A 25,803-nucleotide genomic window follows, 5' to 3' on the forward strand; every position below is an offset into this window, starting at 1 on the left:
CTTTCCTGCAAGTATCAAGTAGACAATGTTGGCCGAGTCGCAAGATTGGTAAGGCTCCAAGACCGCAAGAAACTACAAAAGGTCATGAATGATGTCCAGTCCATCAATCAAACCAGCCTTCCATCCATTGACACTGTCTACACTTCCCGCTGCCTCAGAAAAGCAGTCAGCATAATCAAGGACCCCATGCACCTTTTTCAGTCGGGAAAAAGATAACAAAAGTCTGAGGACACATACCAACCTATTCAAGAACAGCTTCTATCCTGCTGCCCGCAGAGTATTCAAAAGACTTATTTTCTATTGATTTCTCTCTACACCCTAGCTATGACTGTAACACTACATTCTGCACTCTTTCCTTTCCTTCTCTATGTACGGTATGCTTTGTGTGTAAAGTGCACAAGAAAAACTTGAAGCTCTTGATAATTTCCACTTCACCGTTGATGTAGAAAAAGATATAAAAGTCTAAGCTCACGTACGAACCTACTCAAGAAGTTTTTTCCCTGCTGCCATCAGACTTTTTTATTTGACCTACCTTCTATTAAGTTGATCGTTCTCCACATCCCACCTGTAATTGTAACACCATATCCTGCACCCTCTCCTTTCCTTTCCTTCTCCCCTACGTACTCTGTGAATAGTATGCTTTGTGTGTGGAGTGTGCAAGAAACAATACTTTACACTGCATCCCAATGCATGTGACAATAATAAATGAAATCAAAAAAGAGACTGCCATCCACACTCGGTCTCAAGCCAGAAACGAAAAAGGAACTTTAACCTTTGCGTTATCTGAGTGTGATTTGATTCCGCACTTGATTTAGTGTTAATAATTACAAGCACTCTTTATCAGTAATCCTCACTCACTCACACACATTGCAAACTCTGAACCGTACCTGGCTGCTCGACAGACAATCTCCTCAGGTACGCTTACAGGCGCAATCAATCGCATTTGGCCACTTTTAAGGTCAAATCAAATAAACAAACGCAAGTTAAATCAAGACAAAGTAAAAGGTGCAGCTCCCCAAAAGGAGGGGGAGTAACCAGAAGAAAATCAAAGTACAAAGGAAACTTGAAAACATCAAATTAAAACGTGATTATTAAGGTCGATAATGCACCCCAGTCCCTGCAATGCCCAACGGGCGCGGAAAGCGGCAACTGCGCCCGTGCACAGCGCATGCTCCCTCCCCAGAGACACCTGGCCGCGAACACAACCGCGGTAAAGGGTCAGACAGTCAGGACGGATAGCGCATGCGCATTTGAGGACAGCACGGCAGAGCGTGCGCGCCGTCGCGTACCTGAGCCGGAGCCGTTGACGAGCGTGCGCAGTGCTGGTCGCCGCCCCCTCCGCCTCCGTTACGGGGGCCGAATAGTCCCGCTCCGTTCACGTCTTGCGGCTTTTTTCCCGGTCGCTGGAACCGACCGCTTGGGTCTCCGCCTCTTCGAGAATGGTTCCGACGGCGTGATTGCGGGGCGGAACTCCGAATTCAACCCGGGGGGAGGGAGGGGGGGAAAAAGAGAAACAAATATAGACAAGTTTCGTTCTTAACTGGGAAGCTGCGGCCTGGAATCGTGTTGGAGTCCCGGCCTCCTCTCTCTTCCCAGTGAAGTCGCCGCAGGTCCGGCCGTGTGGAGGTAAACACAGGGTGGAAAATAAGAGCAGAATGCGGGGGCGTGCGGGGAGAGCCTTTAGGTAAACTTCTCCCAAGAAATGGTACCAGATCAATCATTTTAAAATGAAATCCAAGTGAAGGACATTATTTTGACCCTTTCCACATCTGGTCTGTATCCCCCACCGTTTATTTCCCTCGCTGACACATTTGGCCCTGGGTTGACAGCTTCACACTGCGAGGTTCCCACTCAGCGATGGTGTTAGCTGGTGTTGGGCTTGGAGATCTTGGTCCCAATCTATTAGGGCTTGCTCTTTGAGGTCAAAACCTAATGCGAGGCCTCAATACCCGTCTGCTTTGCAATTATCCTCATCCACCGGACACCCAGTGGTCCCCCTTTTACAAGGTAGAGTGGCAACCATTCGTGTAGACATTGTGTATAGCGTAGTACCTATGTGATATTATATAATGGCTTCAATGTAGGAGACTTGTTCCAGCGCTGTTCATCCGAAAAATCGAACAATTCAAGTGATTTTAGGGAGGCTATTGAAGGTGGAAATGAATGAAAGAAAGTTGGAGGGTGTTTTGGTAAGTGTTTTCAAGTGTCTGGGGCAAGATGGCTACCAGGAAGAAAATGGAAATCTTGTAATGGTCACATCTGTATTTTCCACACTGATGAGAAGACTGGCAATGAGTAGAAACTGCAGGAGAAAATTGAGAGGTGTACTTATAATTCTGGGCATCGGTTACAGTGCAGTATTGTCAGAGGTCTCAGAATGGACATATTTAAAATGGCAGCTTACAAGAGGAAGTATTCTAATAACGGTGAAGTGCTTTCAATTTGTCGTTCAACAGCAAAGATTTTCAGAGATCTAACTGTTGTAACTAGTTGCTTTTGCAGTGTCATTTCTTGCCAGGGCTGAAGTTTTATTGTTTGGATAAAAGCAAAATACTGCAGATGCTGGAACCTGAAACAAAAACAATAAATGCTGGAAAATGTCAGCAGGTTTGACAGCATCTGTGGAGAGAGAATAGAGTAAGAAGTCTCACAACACCAGGTTAAAGTCCAACAGGTTTATTTGGTAGCAAAAGCCACTAGCTTTCAGAGTGCTGCTCCAAAAGCTAGTGGCTTTTGCTATCAAATAAACCTGTTGGACTTCAACTTGGTGTTGTGAGACTTCTTACGGTGTTTGCCCCAGTCTAACGCTGGCATCTCCACATCAGAGAGAATAAAGCCAAGGTTCCGAGTCTTGATGACCTTCAGAGCCGATCTGACAAAAGGTCTGATTAGCTCAGTTAGCTGGTGTGTTCGAAAAGTTGGCTCTATCTGGTCTCCACAAATGCTGTCAGACCTGCTGAGATTTTCCAGCATTTTTTGTTTTCGTTTTAGTATTTAGTACATTATTTTGGTTTTGCTTTTGTTTTCATTTTTACTTCCCCACAGCTATTCTTCCTTTAACTAATGTTTGTGTTAATGAAAACATTCGCTTTTACATGCGAATCCTTAAAATATGGCCTCAGCTATATGGAAATTCTATCCCATGGATGCAACTGTCAATACGCAAATATACTGCGTGTGATAGAGGCTGCAGGGGAATATTTTGAACATAATCACCGCTGTAGTGTGAAAGATCTGGAGAGGGGCTCAGTAACTATGGTGCTGCTGTGTACTGTTCGATATCCCCAAGAAGTGATCGTATTCCCTCTGTTTATAAACTGCTCCAATACTTGCAACCCAGTAATTCTCTTCAAATAAAAATTACTTTCCTTCTGTCACTTCTGTAAATATTGGAGAATTATGATGGATTTGTAGGAGAGAGATAATTAATTTCAACTTTAGTTCTCTATGGTAGCACACTCATTAAGATGTTTGCATCATTTAGGCATTGAGGCTGACATCTGTGCAATACTAAAAGACATGCACAGAAGTAATTAATTTTCCTCTTATATATTTACCCATATTTTGTTAATTTACCTCAGACTGATTGCCAGAATTGAGCAAATCCCTCCTCAAATCTTGCGATAATACTTATCCCTAGAATATTTTGGCTGGGGATCATGAGCATCATTTGAATACTTTTTCTAGGGATGGTAGAGAGAGTAAAAGCAAGTGGATTCTCTTTTGAAAGGCATTTTGAAAATCTAACTTGAGTACAGTAAATAATGTCATGCCATGCATGCTTTACCTGAAGGCAGGTTATATGCTGATTCTTCATCCAGAGCAATTTTCATGGCAGTTTTTGTTTGCCATTACCTTCCACCATCTTAGGCAGTGTGTGGAGGCAGGTCCCAAGTCAGCTAAAGACAATCCAGGAATTGAACACGTGCTGTTAATGTTGTTCTGAACAACACACCAGCTAACTGAGCTAACCAGCCCCAGATGATAACAAGATCATATATTATATATTTAAAATTTGAAAGCATGCTAATCTGTAAAATATAGTTAAAGTGGTAAAAATGTAATTTTGCAACATAAAAAGGTTATCATATCTTAGGGAACACTGAAAAAGTTAATCATTTGGGCACATTCCCCCACCTTTCTCCCCATACCATTTTTCATTTTCCAGAGATGTGCAGGTTAGGGGGATTGGCCATGCTAAAATGCCCCTGGGTGTCCAAAGATGGATTTGCCATGATAAGTGTAAGGGATTCTGGGGATAGGACAAAGGGGAGGGCCTGAGTCAGATGCTGTTTCAGAGACTCGAATGGCCTCTTTCTGCATTGTAGGGAGAGGTTCTATGATTTTATAATTTTCAGCTGTTTTTCCTTTTGCTGCTGTACGTGTTCTGCCAATACTGTCTCCATATTCCATCAACCCACTGCATAAACAAACACAACCTTTCCTATCGACAATGGCCTTAAATTTATGCTTTCGTTTACTGATTCACTGACCTAATAGTGTGAATAGTGCAAATTATAATGGTGACTGCATTACTCTATAGGTTGTAAATATAAGAATTACGGGGGGGCGGGGGGGGGAATTCTTCTGTCCCGCTTGCCATGGGAATTGTAGCGAATGGTGGGTGGGGGGGGGCGTGCGCGCAAACCACGCAAAGGCCCATTGACCTTGGGTGGGGGATTCTCCAGTTTTGGGCCAAGCGCGGCCAGAGAATCCCACTCTATATACTCCAATGTTGTATAATGTGGTGTTAATATTAGCAGTTGATCCAGCCTCAACATTAGTTATACATCCCATTAGCTGGCATCCACTGCTACCATCTTTAGGATTAACAGTGTTCCATCTTTCTGCACTCCCTTCTCTTTGTCGTGATACTAGGAACTACATTCACTGTTCTGGGTAGCAAGTGGTTAGCACTGCTGCCTCGCAGTGCAGGGGATCTGGGTTCAATTCTGGCCTTAGGTGACTGTGCAGACTCCGCACGGACATTCTTCCCGTGTGGCATGAATTTCTTCGGGTGCTCCGGTTTCCTCCCACCGTCCAAAAACGTGCAGGTTAGATGGATTCACCATGGTAAATGTGTTGTGTAACAAGGAGAGGGCCTGGGCGAGATACTCTTGTCCATGAGTCGGCACAAACCCAATGGACCAAATGGCCTCCTACTGCATTAGGGAGTGTGCCCCACACTCTGGAATTTCATCCTCAAGCCCACTTCTTTTAGACAGCTTATGTCACCATCCTATTATCTCCTGCAGGTGCAGAAGTAATTAAGAAGGTGTATGGAATTTTGACCTTCATTATTAGAGGGATGGAGTTTAAAAACAGCAAAGTTGTGTTGCAGCTGTATAAGGTACTGGTGAGGTCACACTTGGAGTACTGTGTACAGTTTTGATCTCCTTACTTGAAAAAGGATATATTGGCACTGAAGGGATTGATTTCAGAGTTGAGAGGGTTGGCTTACGAGGACAGACTGAGTAGACTGGGGCTATACTCATTGGAATTCAGAAGAATGAAGGTGGATCTTATAGAAACATATAAGATTATGAAGGGAATAGGTAAGATAGAAGCAGGGAAGTTGTTTCCACTGGCAGGTGAAACTAGAACAAGGGGACATAGCCTCAAAATAAGGGGAAGCATATTTAGGACTGAGTTGAGGAGGAATGTCTTCACACAAAGGGTTGTGAATCTGTGGAATTCCCTGCCCAGTAAATCAGTTGAGGCTACCTCATTGAATGTTTTTCAGGCAAGGATAGATAAATATTTGAATAGTAAAAGAATTTAAGGGTTATGGTGAGCAGGCGGGTAAGTGGAGCTGAGTCCATGCAAAGATCAACCATGATCTTATTGAATGGCAGAGTTGGCTCAGAGTTGGCCTAATCCTGCTCCTTGTTCTTATGTTCCTTCCTTGATCCAGCGTCTTTTTTTTGGTGAATGTGCCTTTGTGAAGCACCTTGGGACATTTTATTTGTTAAAGCTGCTATGTAAATACAAGTTACTGTTGTAGTATAATGTAGCTCAAATTGGTGCCTCTAGTGACAACACAAGTGTTTTTGTCCAATTCCAAAAATTGCAATTGTATCAGTGACTGAGTGTGCTGGATGGTTGAAAATTTCACACATCTGCCATCATGCTTTTCTGAAGTACTAGTGACAATGCAGCATTGACATACGCAGATTGTAAATCAGCGAAGAGATACTGTAGTAGCTAATCTAATTTTATTGTGTTCACTAACTTCTCAGATGTTTGAGCTGCTAAGGACCAACACAAAAAAGTGGGGAGAACACAGCTTGGGGGCTGTTTAGTGATGTGGCTATTCTTGTGGGGATCAGTTAGTTCAATTGGCTGGACAGCTGGTTTGTGATACGACACCAACAGTGTGCATTCAAGCGTACTGGCTGAGGTTATTCATGAAGGCCCCGCCTTCTCAACCTTGCCCCTTACCTGAGGTATGGTGGTCCTCGGGTTAAATCACCACCAGTCCCCCCTCTTGAGGGGGAGAGCAGACTATGATCATCTGGGACTATGGCAACTTTACCAGTTATCCTTGGTCAGAATTATTTTAATTTCTGGTATGTTCCATTTCAGTTTCATGTGTGTTGTCTTGCAGTTGAAAGTCTGTGTTTTAACTAATCTTTAACTTCTTTTATGGTTGCCATGCCTTGGTCTGACAATCATCATTACTTTCAGTATCATGAACGTGGCAGCATTTCCTTCTCCCACCGCTGATATGGCAGAAATTAACCGCATCCAGTATGAAATGGATTACACTGAAGGCATTAGCCAGCGAATGAGAGTTCCCGAGAAGCTACAGGTAGCAGCAGAGGATGTTGAAGACAAATGGGCAAAAGGAGATTGTCAGAGCACCACAGTTGTGATGGAAGTGCCAGAAAGGATTTTTATAGCAGGTACTGCATTCCTGGTTCAGGCTGCAGCTTTTGAAATATTATGCAGCAATTGAATTGCATTGAATGTATAACATAGAATTCTAACATTGAATGTATAGCATGGTATAACACCATTTGGCTCAATTTGTATAAGCTAGTGTATATGCTCCATATACACTAGCTTTCCTCTTCATCTAACTCTATCAGTATATGTTTTTATTCCTTTCTGTCTTGTTTACCTATCTAGTTTACTCTTAAATTCATCTATGCTAATTGCCTCAATCACACCATGTGATAGCAAGTTCCACATTCTCACCACACTCTGGGTAAAAGGGTTTTTAGCACTTTTTTTATATTGGTGGCTACTAGTTCTAGTCTAACCAGTATGTTGAAACGTTACCTCTACGCCTACTCAATTAAACATTTCCACAGTTGTGAAGATCTCTATCAGGTTATTTCTAAGCCTTACCTTATTCTAGAAGAAAGCGCACCAGTCTTTAGCTCTGAAGTTGACCAGTTCTATTGGAGATCTTCACTGACTTCTGTCTTGGAAATCCTCCCTACGCCACCAGTCTCCAAATTGATGAATGTGTTTCTGTGCAGCAGACTCCTGAAGTTTCAGAATTACCCCAGCTATCTGATAGACCTAACAGCTCCTTTGATCATGATGTTCAAATGCACTGATGCTTTCTAAACGTATTCATCAACAGCTGCTTAATCCAGATGTTAATCCAAATGATTCTTGTGTGAGAGGTGTTTTTCAGTTGTAAGACCAAGTCTCTACACGGGGGATTGAATGACTAATTATGAAGTCCATTGGACTTCCATCCAACGCCTTTCCCATCTCTTCCCTGCAAATGTAGCTCACAGTTCAGATCATGCACACGGCCCAATGGAACATCTCCTGCTGCTTGCCTAGAAGCACTGAACCACAACTGAGGGCATTCTCTGGATTGCCCATCAAACAACTTGTCACAGCACTGACTCTTTATTAAATCTTATTTTTAAAACCAAACGTGGAACGAAGGCTTACATTGCTATGGAGCCTTTCACAATCTCTGGTTCTGACACTTTTGAAGTGTAGTCACGGTTGCAATATGGAGAAATTTACTGTCCTAGTCTATTGTTACTGCTTTCAAAAACTTATTTTTGCTCCATCCTCCTCCTCGTTGCCTAGAGATTGGATTTTATTCCATGCTGTTCCATCTTTCTCTAACCTGAGGGTAGTACTCTGACCGCTCTTCCTGTGGACTGAGAGTGCAAGACGGTCTCATTCAGGATTCATATGTATTACAGTTTATATTAGCATTAAAACATCTACGATCTGGAGTAGTAATTAAAGTGTTGGAGTATTCAGTGGGGTGGAAGAGGAAGGAGGTTCAGATACAGCCGAAGGATATTGTGACATGCATAGCAAGTTTTAAAAAGGTGGTATTTGTCCTTACGATGGGCTTTCCATTTATACCCTCATCCAGAAAAGATCGGTAGCATGAAAAAAAACCCTTCAGTCTGTCAGTTGTCTTAATTTAATCAAAGCATAAATATTACAGAACGTTTTAATTTGGAGGTTTTGTATCAATTATGTTCCTCCCTCTAAGGGAAAGGGGCGGAGACACTGGTTCCTGCAAAGTATTACAATTGTGTTTGGAATCCTATCTTAGAGAGCCCTGGAAGTGGAGTCGAAGTAGAAGATCAGCCAGGATCTTATTAAATGGTGTAGTCTTATGCCTGCACCTCCAATTTTGAATAATGTTGCATTCTTTACAATGGGTGTGAATGTTTAATGTTAATGCTGAAGGAGAAAGCAAAACTGTTCAGTATCTGTCCAATGGCAGGTCTGACCGACAGAGCTACGATCTCAACCACAGGTAGGGCAATGAAGCAAGTCTCAAAACCACCCCAAGCTGGAAAGGATTAAATCCTTTTCCAAAGGCACCAGTCTGATGTTATTAAAGTCCTCCTCCTTTCTAAATCTTACTGATGGTCCTGCATTTTCAGTGTTGTGCTGGCCAACGTTTGGTTGGTAGGACTTTTTGTCTACTTTACAATTAGTGTTTGATTAGTGTATCACTTTTTACAAGTTTTAGTAATTGTATGAACCTAAAAACCCATCTAAAGTGTGACATACTGTGCTGATTGGTGTTCTAGGTGACCATAACAATTCCAGACCAAGGGATCTTGATCTTATGACATCAACCCCTACAGAACCTTTGGCATTGAAAACTCCTCCTCGTGTGCTCACTTTAAGCGAGCAGCCTTTAGATTTCTTGGATCTTGAGCAACCTGTTGCTCCAACACCACAGAATGAGGAAGTAAGTAGATAATGATACAAGCTGTCTTTTGGGCAGCCAAATATGTAGTATTTTTACGGTCATTTTTCTTTGTCATCTGTCAGGGTTTCTCTTCAGCAACTAGAGTGTTAACTAATGATTTATCATTTTCATTTTGATCATGCAACCTATAAAATGTGTGTGTTTCGTAGTTACTCTGGGTGTTGTAGTTTTTCTCTATTGAAGCTTCTTACTGGGAAACACCATAATAACCAAAAATTCTCTTATAATTTGGTTTGTGCGTGATTCAGCTGGTATTTAAATGAGTAAGATCATTTTACACTTGCACCATATGAAGTTTGCTTTGGAAAGAGCAGTTGTTACTTCAAAGAGTGCCTTAGAACTGGTAAGCCTCGACATTTCAGGCAGTGTACTCATGTCATACCTCAGCCATTTGCGGTAGGTTTATACCGAACATGTTGAGGGTGTGAAGGTGATTTGGGGATTGGCTGTATTGCATGACATTATGGAATATTAAGCAAAATGAGTTCCTCTGTCACAGGAACAGAAAACAAAAAGCAAGTTTATTCAGCTACCAAGCCCATTCCTGCATACACCACACATATATTGTACCTTATTATGGCATCAGTTCTACCCACTTCATTTATTTTTTTAAGTGAAAATTTGGTTTAAAAGTTTCAAATCTCAAGCGACTTTAGTGAAACCCCAAACTCCATCCCTCATGTCCTCCACAGGTGCCACATGACTTAATGTATTCTTTGGATGCATGATCATTCTTCCCTTAAACCTTCTGCTGCAATTGCTGTCAAATGTTTTCTTCGTTTATTTAAAGTACTGCCATCTTTTAATGCTATAATAGCATCAAGCAATGTTTGTATTAGTTTCCTATTTAATCTGTTTCTGTGCAGGAAGCTTTTTTTATATTAGTGTCAGAAGTAGATTTACATTAACACAGCAATGAAGTTAATGTGAGAATCTCCTAGTCACCACACTCCAGTGTCTGTTCGGGTACACTGAGGGAGAATTTAGCACGGCCAGTGCATCTAACCAGTACGTCTTACGGTCTGTGGGAGGAAACCGAAGCACCCAGAGGAAACCCATGTAGACGCAGGGAGAATATGCAAACTCTGCACAGACAGTGACCATGGCCAGAATTGAACCCGGATCCCTAGCGCTGTGAGGCAGCAGTGCTAATCATTGTCCCACTGTGCTGCCCACTTCCAGTAGTATATGAAAATGAACTATTGCCTAGGCTGGTGCTGAAAAAGTATTTGTCATTTTTAACTTGGAGGTCTAGACTTAGAAACATGTCCAAAATTTCAATTAGAAGCAATAAAGACCAAAATAATTTTTTAACACATTTCTGTACCAGACTTAACAAAAGCATCAGGTATAATCGAAAATGGAGAGAAGCAGAAATGAGAACATAAGAAATAGGAGCAGGAGTAGGCCATCCAGCCCTTCGAGCCTGCCCCGCCATTCAATAACATCATGGCTGATCTGTCGCTGCTCAGTTCCACTTTCCCGCCCTTTCCCCATAACCCTTAATCCCCTCTCCTATCAAAAACCCATCAACCCGCATCTTAAAAATATTTAGCGAGGCAGCCTCCACCACTTCAACGGGCAGAGAATTCCAGAGATTCACCACCCTTTGAGTGAAGAAGTTCCTCCTCAACTCCGTTCTAAACCGCCCCCCTTTTATCTTGAGGCTGTGCCCCCTAGTCCTATTGTCTTTTTTGAGCGGGAAGAGTCTTTCCACCTCTATCCTATCCATCCCATTCATCATCTTATACGTCTCAATGAGATCTCCTCTCATTCTTCTAAACTCTAACGAGTACACGTCCAGTTTATTCAGCCTCTCCTCATAGCTCAACCCCCTCAACTCCGGTATCAGCCTAGTAAACCTCCTCTGCACTCCCAAGGCCAAAATATCTTTGCGCAGGTGTGGCGCCCAAAAATGCACACAGTACTCCAGTTGCGGCCTCACCAATGCCCTATACAGCTGCAGCAAGACCTCCCTACTTTTATATTCAATCCCCTTCGCTATGAAGGCCAGCATCCCATTCGCCTTCCTGACCACCTGCTGCACCTGCAAGCTGGGTTTTTGCCACTCATGCACAAGGACCCCGAGGTCCCTCTGCACCGTCGCCTGCTGCAGTTTTTCGCCCCGTAAGTAATAGTCCTTCCTACCATTCTTCCTACCAAAGTGGACCACCTCACACTTGCCAACATTAAATTCCATTTGCCATTTCCTGGCCCATTCGCCCAGCCTATCTAGATCCTTCTGCAGACTCTCCACACCCTCCGCACAATTTGCCGTTCCCCCAATCTTGGTGTCATCAGCAAATTTCGACACTCTACACTCGGTTCCCTCCTCCAGATCATCTATATAAATGGTAAATACCTGAGGCCCCAGCACCGACCCCTGGGGCACTCCACTAGTCACCATCCGCCAATCCGAATAGCACCCGTTGACCCCCACTCTCTGCCTCCTATTTGACAACCAATCCTCTATCCACGCTAACACCCTACCCCCAACTCCATGTCCCTCGACCTTCTGCAATAACCTCTTGTGAGGTACTTTGTCAAACGCCTTCTGAAAATCAAGAAAGACCACATCCACCGGCTCTCCTCTATCCACCGCCCTAGACACATCCTCATAGAACTCCAGTAAATTTGTCAGACACGACTTCCCTTTAATGAAACCGTGCTGCGTCTGCTCTATCAAGCAATTCCCTTCAAGATGCCTTGCAATTTCCTCCTTAATGACAGATTCTAACATTTTACCTACCACAGACGTTAAACTAACCGGCCTATAATTCCCCGCCTTTTGCCTGGCACCTTTCTTAAACAGCGGCGTAACATTAGCCGTTTTCCAATCATCCGGCACTTCCCCGGAATCCAGCGACGTTTGGAAAATAACCACCAAGGCATCCACTATCACCTCCGCCATTTCTTTCAGAACCCTCGGATGCATTCCATCCGGTCCTGGGGACTTGTCCACAATCAGCCCCTCCAGTCTGTCGAGCACCGCCTTTCTAGTAACAGTAATGTCATTAAGACCCTCCAGTCCTACCACCTTTCCATCGCTAACACCCGGCAAATTATTCACGTCCTCCTCCGTGAAGACAGAAACAAAAAAGTTATTCAATACCTTAGCCATATCCCCATCCCCTACCACTAGGTCCCCTTTCTCATCCTCTAAAGGACCAACATTCACCCTAGCCAGCCTCTTCCTTTTTATATATGTATAAAAACTCTTGCTATCCTTTTTTATATTAAGCGCTAGCCCAGCTTCATAGTTTCTCCTACCCTTCCTTATCAAGGATTATGAGGATTATAGAAGGAGGGCAGTTGCTGATTTGTTTCACAAGCTGTCCACAAGAAGGAAATATCTTGGGTGTTGAAAGCTTCCTCTGAAAGAAAGCGGTTGTTTCATAAATTGCAGGTGTTTTTAACTTGGAAATACTTAGACAAATTTGTCTGCTTACTGAATACCTTCTTTTCAGGTTCGTTCACATAGTCGTGTGCGGAGGGAGCGTTCAATGAGTGAAAATGCTGCCCGACAGAATGGGCAGCTTGTCAGAACAGAGTCCATGTGAGTAGGCCTCAGACAAAATTTCAGTTCCATTGAAAGGCTCAGTAATCTTTCTTTCTTCCTCTTGTGTTCCTTTGGTGCCTTGTTTCCCAAACCGAAGCTGGTAAGTTATGTCTTACACCATCCATAGTTGTGGTTGTTGCTTTATTGCTTTTTAAGCATGGCCAGTTTTGTACGAAATGACCTAGACCTTGAAACAATGTTCTTGCTGATGAAGCCCTCTTGTCCTACAGTACATTTAGTTTTTTGTTAGATTATCCATTTTAATGACCTTGATCAAAGCTCATTGAAATTACCCTAATCTTTCCCCATAACGAGAAGCTGCTTCCCCTTTCACTTTGATTCAACAATGGGAAGCTGAACAGTAAATTATAATGTAAATGTTTATGATAACTATATAATTTGAAAACACAGTTCTGTTTTATTTGCTGTACTTTAATAAGAGAAGAGATGAGTCCAATATCATTAAGGTGGATTTTTCAAATTAGTTTTGGGTTTTCTATCGTTTTTCTCCATCCCACTAATTTCTGTGGAGATCTTATCATTATTCTAATTTTTTTTAAAGCAAATGGTTTCAGAAAAAGTGATTTGTAATAATCATTCTATACTGTACAGTGAACTTAAAGATGGTATTTGATAGGAGGATCTAAGTTAGTTGCTTTGTAGCCAAATGGCTCATCCACACGTAGTTATCAGGTTGAAAAAGCAAAGAATCCTAATTTGTCCTTTGACATCTTGCACAACGTTTGGGGATGCAATGTGTCACGTGCCCACTATTAATTAATCCAAAATTGCAATTAAATGAAGATGTCTGACAGAACACAATGAAAAGTAGCAAATATGAGGGGGCAGCATGGTGGCACAGTGGTTAGCACTGCTGCCTCCGTGCCAGAGACCCAAATTCAATTCTGGCCTCGGGTCACAGTCAGTGCAGAGTTTGCACTTTCTTCCCTTGTCTGTGTTCCAGTTTCCCCCCACATTCCAAAGATGTGCACGCTAGGTTGATTGGCCATGCTAAATTGACCCTTAGTGTCAGGAGGTATTAGCAGGATAAATGTATGGGGTTACAAGAATAGGGCCTAGGTGGCATGTGGTCAGTACAGACTCAATGGGCCAAAAGGACTCCTGTGGGAATCAGAAAGTAGTAGCATTGATTCGCAGGCTTAATAATTTAATTGATAATGCAAGGGACAGCAGGGCACAGTGGTTAGCACTGTGGCCTCATTACGCCAGGGACCAGGTTCAATTCCGTCCTAGGATGACTGTGTGGAGTTTGCAAGCTCTCCCCATGTCTTTTCTCCTACAATCCAAAAATGTGCAGTTGGGGTTAATTGGCCGTGCTAAATTGCTCATTTGTGTCCCAGGATATATAGGTTAGGGGGATTGGTGGGGTCAGTGCACTTGCTTACAGAGTTAGGATTTAGGTGGGATGCTCTATTGGAAAGTCGGTGCAGACTTTATGGGCTGAATGGCTGCTTCTGCATTGGAGGGATTCTATGTACTTTCAAGACTAAATTCATCTTAAGGGTTGGATCACTTGGTAGGGAAATCTTAGCTACATTTAAAGAAATGGGCTTAAGAGTGCTGCAAGTATAAAACCCCACAGCACCCTCAATTACACTAGCTGATCACATTTTGAGAATTAGATTAGAGTGCAGAAATATTCATCCAAATTGCATGATTCAGATGTATTAAGTTATTCCTTGCATTTTAAGTTCTTATTATGTGACAAATAAATCAGTGACCATTTTTAAAGATTGTTTTCCACCTTGTGGCAACAAACTACCTCATATTAGTAGCATCGCCATTACAATTGTACACTGGGGAAATCCAATTTGTCACTATTTCTAAGGGTTTAAATGGAAGAAACTATTAATCTCTAACTTTTAAGAAGTTCGGAACAAAATCTTGCCTCAATTCCTCTAATTAAAAATTCACTCGAAAATATTGACAACCCTCTGAGAGAACTTTGTTCACATTATTATTATTTTTGGAACAGAAACTCAGCTGGAATATATGCAACCTGATCTCCAGAATGTTGATCTTTCATCACCATACATCTTAAATATACATTTGCTTCCAAGCAATTTATTGAGTTTAACAAAATTGAAACCAGAAATGGATCAAGCCATATTGGCAGTTTAAAAATGGAGGCTTTTATTGCTTTTTTTTAAACTCATTCATGCGACTTGGTCATCGCTGGTTGACCAGCAATTATTGCCCATCCCTACTGGTCCAAGGGCAGTTGGGAGTCAACCACATTATTGTGGATCTGCAGTCACATGTAGGCTAGACCAGGTAAGGATGACAGATTTCCTTCCCTAAAGGACTTTAGTCAACCTGATGGGTTTTTCCAACAATCGACAATGGTTTCATGGTCATCAGGAGATTCTTAATTGCCTGATTTTTTTTTGTTATTATTGAATTCAAATTCCACCATCAGCCATGGCGGGATTCAAACCTGGAGTTGGACTTCTGGATTAATAGTCTAGCGATAATACCACTAGGCCATCACCTCCCCAATTACAACAAAACCATTTCATTTTTTGAAAACTTTCAAAAAGTTAATACTTAAACATTTTATGGAGTAAATCCAAGTAATTTATCTAACAAATAAATATCATGTCTTTTTAATACTTCAAAGAAAAGGTACAACTGAGTAAAATTTGGATATTGTGACTATGGGCTGCTTTGTGCAGTGGCATATTCCATTTAGCACGTCAGAAAGTTTAAATGGCCTCTGGACCATTTACTTTCTGTCTGAATGATATAAATAAGCATTATTTCTATGGCAAGAGGGATGGGCAAAGTGGAAGATTTTTGAGATCCTATGAAGAGTACCATAGCACTTCCATTTGTTTGTCACTGTATCAGATAAGACCGGCCTGGTATTAGAAGGATCCTTTGTTTATACAAAATAAATTGTGCAAGTGTATTATTGGTTTCTCAGAAAAAATAAGTCTGCTTTATGGTCAACTGTTCAAGGTGAGTGAACATGTATGTCACTGCAAGAAACCACAATTATTTTAGTCCATATTTTAAAGAGAGAATTCAGAATTCAGTAATTTGATGAAATAATGTTCTATCCTTTTTACTCTAATCAAGGGTATAAATGGTTTCCAAAATGTGTAACATTCAACTTCAAATGACCTGTTAAATTTACTTTTCATTTTTTCCCTCTTTGTGGGCAATGGCAACCCTGCTGTTTCTCAGATTTATTGAGAATTTGAGATGCACAATTGTGTTTACCATCTTATTCTACTTTTTTGCCATGCTTCCATTAAAAGATCTGAATTCAAATCTTCCGATACAGTAACAAAAAGCTTCCTAGCTGTGATGCTTCGCTTTTCAATTTTAGCAACATCACGCATTTTTGCACCTAAAGACCAGGGGATTCTGCTTCTATATCCAAACTCAAATACACTACCCATTGGGTGGAAAGTTGGGAGCTGGTAAGCATAGAAGCAGAAAACCATGATCATATCCTGCTCACTATCCTACTGAGCTCTGTATTGCTGTAGTATATGGTTCACCATATTGCATTCAAATCTGTGAAGTCTGTAATTTATCTAATATTTAACACCAGACTTATGTTCATTGGCACATCTAAAATCCAGGGAGGGTAATTGTTTTGGGAAAAAATGCTATTTTCCATGGTATTTTTGAATTTTTAAAAAATCGGAAATATTAATACATTTTATAGTCTGCCACGGTTATTCATTTCACTAATACCATATATTACCTAAGAGCTGATAACTTACTGAAATATTACTTGTTTGGATTTATTTTAAGGATGGAGTGTTGCCATCTATAGGGCAGTTGAACCCTATGTATTGTTAATTTCATTCAGTGTATATGATGGAAGTAACATAAGCCAAGTGGATCCCTTAGAGCACTTCTGGTCCATAGTATTGACATTGGTGCCGTTAGAAGCTGTTCACAGACTGAAGTGTGTCTATTGATTGTTTATATTTTAGGTTTCTGAGTATTTGCTTTTTTTAAAAAAAAGTTCTACAGAATATAAGTGCTTGATGGAAACTGGAGATGAGTGGAAAAAAGATAATTCTAGATCATTGACACTAACATGGATGAAGTATACTCCATGGGGATCCCGGTGACTGTTGTTCCTCCCATTTATCTGCTTTCCATTCCAATGTTGAAGAAATGGCATCCATTCTTTGCTAATATTTTGAAAAAATTTTTTTTTTAAAGTATGGGCAAATCACGTAAAGGTGCACCATCACCTTTAATGCGAAATACATTGAGCTTGGAAGTGAATGGGAGACTAAGTCCTCTACAATATCACTTGTGTGAAGCTCACTGTCCATTATTTGTACTTCTGTCTGAATCTGATTTCCATGTTTTTCTCTTACTTTGTTGTGTGCATATGGACAGTGTGACACCAACTCCCCAACCTCAGCCTCAGCCTCGTCTTTATCCTCCACTCATCTCCTCTGAAGACGGATCAAACGCATACTCTCCTCACGGCATTTTGTCAATAATCCACTCCACCACCCGTAGGGCCTACCAGCAAGTCTTGGACATGCTAGATGAAAATCGCAGAAGGTGATTGGCTGTTGGACTTCAGTCGTGTTGTGCTGTAATAAATGGAGGGTGCTAATTGCTTATCATAGGCATTCCTCATCCATAATGTATAATTTAGAAGCAGTGGCTTATATCTAATTTCCATGCTCTGATATTAAAGGTGGGTCCAAAATTCACTTTTTAAAGTGGTTAGTAGCAGAATATGCATGAGTTCAAATTTGCGATCTAGCTGTCATTGAAAAGGCATAGTAGGTTACTGCTCCCATCGCGACCGGACATAACAAGCGCCCGCCCCACGCACACACAAAGAGAAGTCAGAAAACAAACCGTACACACATAATAAATACAACTAGAGTTTTTCCTCATGTCCAATGAGTTCATCCTGTGAGCAGCTGACGATAGATCATAGTTGTTCCAGTTTCAAACTGTAGTAAAATGCAATAAAAATGGAAAAAGATGCAAAAAGAGCAACTGATGCATCATGCTCACCCTATCCTACATGGTACAATCTACACACAGCATTAAACCCATAGGACTCCACACCTTTCCCACATAATCTCGGAACAGGGAAGAAGATGGGTGGAAGGGGAGATGGTGGTGGACAGAGCAAAGGGAACAAACCTTAGTCGAATTTGGAAATACACTCTGGGAAGTTCCTCATTGACCTTTGCAAGATATCATGGTGACTGATATTACAAATTAACTTTTCTACCTCTTAAGATCTCAATCATCTTTCACTCATAGGAATGTGCCCAGAGCCCTGTTGAGTGCCTTGCTAGTAATAGTTGATCTCAGCACCCCTATGATAAGATGGGGCAAATCATTCAGAATCAATAGTGATTCTTAGTAGATGCGTGTGATTTGAGGTAAAGGGAGGATTGTATTTGTCTATGGATTCCCCTGTGGCTCTTGCTACCCAGTCTCCATTGATCAAATGATCTCCTGTGCATGCCCTTAATACACCATCAAGAAGTCAACTCTTCAAAGGAGAAACGGTAGGGGGAGAAAAACTGGTGATCACATTAGAAATATATGATGGCATCAATTAGCCCAAGGTATCTATTGTAGTATGTTGACTGTGCAGATTTTGTGGTCCCTTGTTCAGCCTTTTCTTCAGTACACTTCACCTTAGCTTATGCTGTCATTCAGTGAAGCTGAGTATTCATGACTTGACAATGACGAGCCAAAAATTGAGATTTTTTTTCTTTGCAGCTGAATTTTTCCTGCTGCATTTATTCTTGTCTTGCTGCTCAGTCTCGCTACATGGTGTCCCAGTTTTGCTTTATCTCTATTATTTGTCAGATGTTTGTTATGATGGCAAAGTGAACATTTATTGCTCATCCCTGTTTGCCCTTGAGGAAGTGATGAGTCACTTTCTTAAACCTGTAAAATGACAATATTCCCATAGTACTATTCACTAGGAGTTTTGGGATTTTGGCCCAGCAATTTGGAAAAATGGCAATATATTTTAAATGGCAGGATGTTGTGACTTGCAGGGAAACTTAAAAGTGGTGATGTTCCATATACCTGCTGCTCTTGTCCTGGGTGATCAATCTTGTGTGTTTAGAAAGTGTTGTCAAAAGAGACTTGGTGAGTTGCTGCAGTGCATGTTTTCAATTTAAGTACCAATCATCAGACCCGAGTGATCTTCCATATTTGTCCGCTAACTCTTCAGGAAAATGATAATCCTGTCTAAAGCAAAGTATATGGACAGAATAATTCCTCATCAAGTAATAAGCTTCAATATTGGTTTTACTGTAATTCAACAGTTGACTTTATTAACTGGAACATGAATTGGATTTTGCTTGCATAAAACTACTCATAGAAATTCATAAGACACCACCTGTTGTCTTCCTAATCATATTGGAGAATGATAAAGCACAGAAACCGAGAAATGTGCAAGTCTTTTTATATAGCGTTCTACACGTTATCTAAGAAAAATTCCTCTACGTTAACATTAACATTATAGGAATACCTAAAGTGTTGTGGTGATGTTGTAAGCCAAAAGCTTTCTTTAATTTAGTGAAAGCAGCAAATGGTCACTTTCCTTACTCATGCTCAATTATACCAACTAAACCGGCCAGAGTCAGTTTATCTGTGATCATTTTATTGAACAATTTTTGGCTAAATTATTAATGGGCTCCCTTCCTATCTATTTCAAGATGAGGCTTGCATATTTTAGCACACTAGTGCAAAAGAAGTTTAAATTAATTTTGTATTATTCATAAATCTCATAAATCTGGGCATAGTTTAAATAATGCCGCGCCTGACATTGTTGTAAGTACAACCAACAGCATGTTACTGTGCTAGCTCTGCAAAAAAAGGGAATGGAGTTGTTCAATTGTGGTAAGTCAATAGAATAATTGATATTTGAAGGAAACTGCAGAACTAATACAGGATATTGGACTCAAAATTTTTTTAAAAACCAAGACTGGCTGGTTTATAAATAGAACACCTGGCACAGCCAACACATTTGGGATGGAGACATATGTTCCAAGGGCTGAAAGGCTACTCCTGTTCCTATGTTTAGAAAAAATATGCACTGGCTCTGAAATTGAATAGTTTCATTAATATACTAATGATTAATTGTAAATTATCTTTAAATATTAATTTTAAGGTCTTTCGAGAAAGCTTACATTCGGTGCACAGAAAGTGAATTTTGGACCTGCCTGTCATGCACGTGATATGATACTTACCCATAGCAATCTGTTATTGCATTTTAATCATGCGCTGGTCTGCAATTATTGAAGGAAATTCTCAAATAACTTGCACAAGATTGTTTTTTGGCAAAGCTGTACTTTTTTTTTCTAATTTCAATCATGTGAAGTATTCTTAGTGATATGTTGCTGCTATATCGTGCCTTGAGTTAAAGGAGATTGAGCAGCATGCAGCTGAAAAGATGTAGTCTCTAGCAGAATTCTTGCATGCATATATCATTAACTTTCTTCGATGCTTTGAAGATTCTTGTTACAAATATTAGTGACCACCATGTTGAACTATAAATTTTGCATTCCAAACGTGTAGGAGTGGGACATAAGAAATAGGAGCAGGAGTAGGCCATCTAGCCCTTCGAGCATGCCCCGCCATTCAGTAAGATCATGGGTGATCTTTCGTGGCTCAGTTCCACTTTCCCGCCCTCTCCCCATAACCCTTAATCCCCTCGCTTATCAAAAACCCATCAACCCGCGTCTTAAAAATATTTAGCGAGGCAGCCTCCACCACTTCAACGGGCAGAGAATTCCAGAGATTCACCACCCTTTGAGTGAAGCAGTTCCTCCTCAACTCCGTTCTAAACCGTCCCCGTCCCCCCTTTATCTTGAGGCTGTGCCCCCTAGTCCTACTGTCCTTTCTGAGCAGGAAGAGTCTCTCCACCTCTATCCTATCCATCCTATTCATCATCTTATATATCTCAATGAGATCTCCCCTCATTCTTCTAAACTTTAACGAGTACAAGCCTAGTTTATTCAGCACAAGCCTAGTTTATTCAGCAAATTCAGCAGTTTGTTCACCAAACTTCCTCTTTTCTCGTCGCCTACTCCATATCAATAATTCAACTATAAAATACATTTAAAACCTTTCAAAGCAAACTAAAAATCGGATCCTTATTTTTCACAAATCCAATTCTGTTAACTTCCACTTGTTCAGATGGGACCTCGAGCTCTGTGCCATTTTGTAAAGCAAAAGAATTAGATCGATTACTGCTTCTGAGAGACTGTCTCAGTATTACTTTTCAGCACAGTATGAGGTTAGGAATAAGGTCAGTAACCTGAGTGGTTGAGTTGCTTTCCTGTGCAATTCAACTATCGCTTTTTTGTGCATAATTTCTTTTCATAGCCATTGCATTTGCAGCGAAATGTGTTTCTTTGTCAGATGAAATTGAACAATAAGTGAATCCCGATCCTTTGTATAATCATTTTGAAGGTGTTACAGGTAATGTCATCTGGTTTCACCAAGAGGGGGTGATGGTGACAAGAAATTGGTTCTTAAAAGCTGCAATATTGAGGATACAGCAGGGGTTGTAATAGGTTAGGGTTATTTATGTGTACACTAATGCGGTGCATGGGAATGGATCTCTACAATATTTGATGCAAGTTTATTTTCAAAACTAAACAATCTGATGTTTTGCTACATTAAAGGCCGTATATAAATGGAAGTTATGTTTTCAGTAAAACATAGTACTGCATCTTATAGTTATAATAATCTAAGGCCTGTCTGTTGAAGTGTGTGTGTGTACTTATTCCTGTTCTTTCCTTTGCCATTCTATATCCTGAATACTGTCACCTGTCCTATTGTCTCTTTTCCTGGAAACCAGAGCAGTACTTCATGGTGGGTCAAGTTGTGCTACTTCATCTAACCCTCTGCTTGATGGCTCCAGGTAAATATGGCCATTTGTGGTCCCCATTAGAGGCTTTGGTATTAGTCCCTCATCCTTTGCTTTTCAACTTTTAGGAATTGTTTGACTGACAAACCCCTAATCAGAAATATAATTTATTAACTCTAGAAGTGTGATCTGCCATACAAGCAGTGAAAGAATGAAATATGTAAAATTAATTTGTTTGTCGTCTTTTGTGATAGCCATGAAGAAAGTTCCTTCCTTGCTTGTTATATTCCTGATCATTTGAAGGTGTTCTACTAAAAAAGTGAATTTAACTTGAGTCAACTAATCTAAATATCGCAGCAGGCTGGGAATGTAGTCCTTGAAAATGTAGATAATTTGAATTAAACAATTTTGAATTAAGAGGTGTAGCATATCTTGTTCATAATGTGAACTTATTACATAATCTTGTCTGACTTTGCAATGCGTGTAAATACATTGACTGAGGTTGGTCCCTTATTTAAAAAAAATCAGCAAAACCATAGTTTCTTTGGAACATATAAGATGCAAATAACTTAATTTTAGTTGTGATTCTTGAATAGTTCGTTGAGAGTCTAGATAATTATGCTTCTAAGGTGGTACTAAAATCTTGATACTAGTGGGGTGGGGACCGGAGTTCAATAAAGCAATGGGTGAGATATGCAACATTGACTATTTGGATTCCATTGGAACAATAGATGCAGCCATGACTCGGGCACCATTTATTTTGTATCATTTTCAATTGGTTTCCGGATGAAGCCTGCCACAGAGGTGGGTTTACTATGTAGATTTGATTTAAGTTTTATATTGCAGAATTTACTGAGTATAAATCATTTGTTGGATTTTGGATCCAGTTGATTGATCCATTGTCAATATAAATGGGGCGAAACCTTGATCTGTGTCTTAAGTGCTGTAACCTGTGAGGCTACGGATCAGGTGCTGGAATGTGGGATTAAAATGAGTGGCTAGTTTATCTTTTCCCTTTTTTTGGCTAGTGTAGACATGGTGGCCTTGCACAAGATAACTTTTTTATGGTTCTATCTCCAATGACTGGGTACTTTAAGAGACGCTGAACCTTTATCACCTATTAAAGGGTTAACTGCTTTTTAAGATCTAAAATATAAATTGATTCTTTTGTTTAACATTTAGACTGAGGTTGTTTGCAGTGCTTGCCAAGTGACAGTTACTTCATTGACTTATACAACTGTAGGGTTGTTCTCTATTAATTAGTAATTTCATTGTTACGATAATCACATTGCCTTCATACAATAGAATTCCTTCCCGAACAACTTCTGATCATTTCATTATATAAAATGTTTGAAATAAACATTTCAATAATTAGAGATGGAATAATTGAAATATAGACCATGTTAATTGTTCTCAGCTTGCACAAAGACAATGTAGCAACTTAGCTGCTTTAAGTGAGACCAGATTAAATTTTTAAAATTAATTTACGGATGTGGGCATTGACAGCTAGGCCAACGTTTATTGCCCATCTTTAATTGCCCTTTAGAAGGTGGTGGTGCGCTGCCTTCTTGAACCGCTGCAGTCCAGGTGATGTAGGTAACGTAGAACAGTACAGCACAGTACAGGCCCTTCGGCCCTCAATGTTGTGCCAGGCTATGTCCAAACCCAAGATCAAGTTATCCCATTCCCTATCATTCTGGTGTGCTCCATGTGCCTATCCAATAACTGCTCAAAAAGTCTATTAAGTCACCTCTCATCCTCCTCCACTCTAAAGAGAAAAGCCTCAGCTCCCTCAACCTTTCCTCATAAGTCCTACCCACCAAACCAGGTAACATCCTGTTAAATCTCCTCTGTACTCTCTCCGATGCTTCCACATCCTTCTTATAGTGAGGTGACCAGAACTGCACGCAGTATTCCAAATGTGGTCTCACCAATGTCTGGTATAGTTACAGCATAACCCAATGGCCCTTAAACTCAAACCCCCTGTTAATAAACACTAACTGGTACACCCACTGTGTTGTTAGTGGGGGAGAGGCCTGGTTTCTGGTCAATGAAACTCCCAGGATGTTGATAGGTGGGAGATTCAGTTATCATAATGCCATTGAATGTCAACAGGGGATGATTAGATTCTCCCTTTTTGGTGATGGTCATTGATTGATATGAATGTTACTTGTCACTTGTTAGACAAAACCTGGATATTGTCAAGATCTTGCTGCATTTGGACATGGACTGCTTCAGTATCTGAGAAGTCATGAATGGTGCTAAACATTGTGCAATTGTCAACGAACATCCCCATTTCTGACCTTATGATGGAAGGAAGATCACTGATGAAGTAGCTGCAGATGGTTGGACATTGGATGTCAACCCTGAGGAATTTCTGCAGAGATGTCCTGTAGCTGATCTCCAACCACAATATCCACATTCCTTTGTGCTAGTTATGACTTCCAACATTTTATTCCTGCTCTCCATTGATACCAATTTTGCAAGGGGTCCTTGATGACACACTCGGTCAAATGCTACCTTGATGTCAAGGACGGTCACTGTCACCTCATCTTGCCTCTAGAATTGTTCATGTTTGAACTAAGGCTGTAACAAAGTCAGTAGCTCAATGACCCAGATGGATCCCAAACTGAGCATCAGTGAGCAGGTTATTGCTAAGCAAGTGATGGCACCTTTCATCAGTTTAAGTTTAAAATTTTTCACAGTAACTTCATTGCAGTGTTAAAGGAATAAGCCTACTTGTGACACAAATAAACTTTAAACTGTTGATAACACCTTCCATCATATTACTGATGATCAAAAGTAGACTGATGGGGTGGCAATTGACCTGTGGGTAGGCCTGGCTGGAATGCTTTTTCAGAGAGGGCAGATTCCTTCTGCACTGTAGGGATTCTACGAATATGATTGGCGGAATATTGTCAGGGTCCGTAGCCTTTGAGTATCCAGTGCTTTCAGCCATGTCTTGATATTATATGGAGTGACTGGTGTTGGCTGAAGACTGGCATCTGTGATGCTAGGACCATCCAGAGAAGGCTGAGATGGATATATGACAATTGATGACAATTTCATGGTCATCATTAGACTTTTGGCTGAAAATTATAGTAAATGCTTCAGCCTTATCTTTTATACTGATGTGCTGGACTCCTGCATCATCGAGGGTAGGGATATTTGAGGAGCCTCTTCCTCCAGTAAATTGTTAAATTGCCTGCCATCTTTCTTGACTGGATGTAGCAGGACGCAGAGTTTAGATCTGACCTGTTGGTTGTGAAATTTCTTAGACCTATCTGTCTATTATTTGCTTCCTATGCTGTTTAGCTCACCAGTAGTTCTGTATTGTGGATTCACTATGTTGACATCTTTTTTTAAGTATGCTTGGCATGCTCTGCTGCATTCTTTTTTGAACCAGGCTTGATCTCCTGGTTTGCTGGTAATGGTAGAGTTGAAGATATGAGGTTACAGATTGTGGATATATAATTCTACTGCTGCTGATGGCCCACAGCACCATATGAATGCCCAGATCTGTTTGCAATCTCTCTCGTTTAGTATGGTGGTAGTGCCACACAATACAAAGGAGGATATTCTCAATGTGAAGATGGGACTTTATCTCCACAAGGCTGTGCGGTGGACAGATTCATTGGGCGGCACAGTGGTACAGTATTTAGCACTGCTGCCTCAAGGCTTCAGGGACTTGACTTAAATTCTGGCCTTGGGTGACTTTCTGTGTGGAGTTTGCACATTCTCCCCATTGGGTGCGCTGGTTCCTCCCACCGTCCAAAGATGTGCAGGTTAGGTGGATTGGACATGCTAATTTACCTCATACTAGATGGGATTAGCCACAGTAAATGTATGGTATTATCGGAATTGGGAAGGGGAGAAATCGTGGGTAAGGTACTCTGTCAGAGAGTCAGTGCAGATTCGATGGGCCAGTGGGCTTTTCTGCACTGTAGCAATTCCATGATCTGTGACAGGCAGGTTGGTGAGGTTGTTGTCCAGAGTTCTGAACTCCCAGGGCAACTTCCATCTGTGCCACCGGTGAGACAGGGATGGTGATGGTGGTATCTGGGACATTATTTGTAAGGTATGATTCCGTGAGTATTACTTAGTTCCTTGACTAGTATGTGAGACAGTTCTCCCAATTTTTGCACGAAATCTTAGTAAGGAGGA

General features: G+C 40.9%; 1 protein-coding gene across 6 annotated transcripts in view; it reads left to right on the plus strand.

Moving 5' to 3' along the window:
- The first annotated feature begins 1,491 nt into the window (after positions 1–1,491).
- mffa (mitochondrial fission factor a) overlaps positions 1,492–25,803 on the plus strand; it is a 29,971-nt gene continuing 5,659 nt past the window's right edge. For 2 of the 6 annotated variants that reach the window (XM_080185889.1, XM_080185890.1), the window contains exons 1-4: positions 1,492–1,684; positions 6,688–6,905; positions 9,033–9,196; positions 12,685–12,773. In XM_080185889.1, coding sequence (XP_080042015.1) covers positions 1,656–1,684; positions 6,688–6,905; positions 9,033–9,196; positions 12,685–12,773 — 500 coding nt within the window. In that variant the 5' untranslated portion in view covers positions 1,492–1,655. Of the gene's footprint in view, positions 1,685–6,687; positions 6,906–9,032; positions 9,197–12,684; positions 12,774–17,168; positions 17,340–21,630; positions 21,694–25,803 lie in introns of all 6 variants that reach the window. The other 4 variants (XM_080185884.1, XM_080185886.1, XM_080185887.1 and 1 more) reach the window with 4 other exon arrangements.

The sequence above is a fragment of the Carcharhinus amblyrhynchos genome, chromosome 3, assembly GCF_965287045.1.
Source record: "Carcharhinus amblyrhynchos chromosome 3, sCarAmb.v2.hapA, whole genome shotgun sequence".
Lineage (NCBI taxonomy): Eukaryota > Metazoa > Chordata > Chondrichthyes > Carcharhiniformes > Carcharhinidae > Carcharhinus > Carcharhinus amblyrhynchos.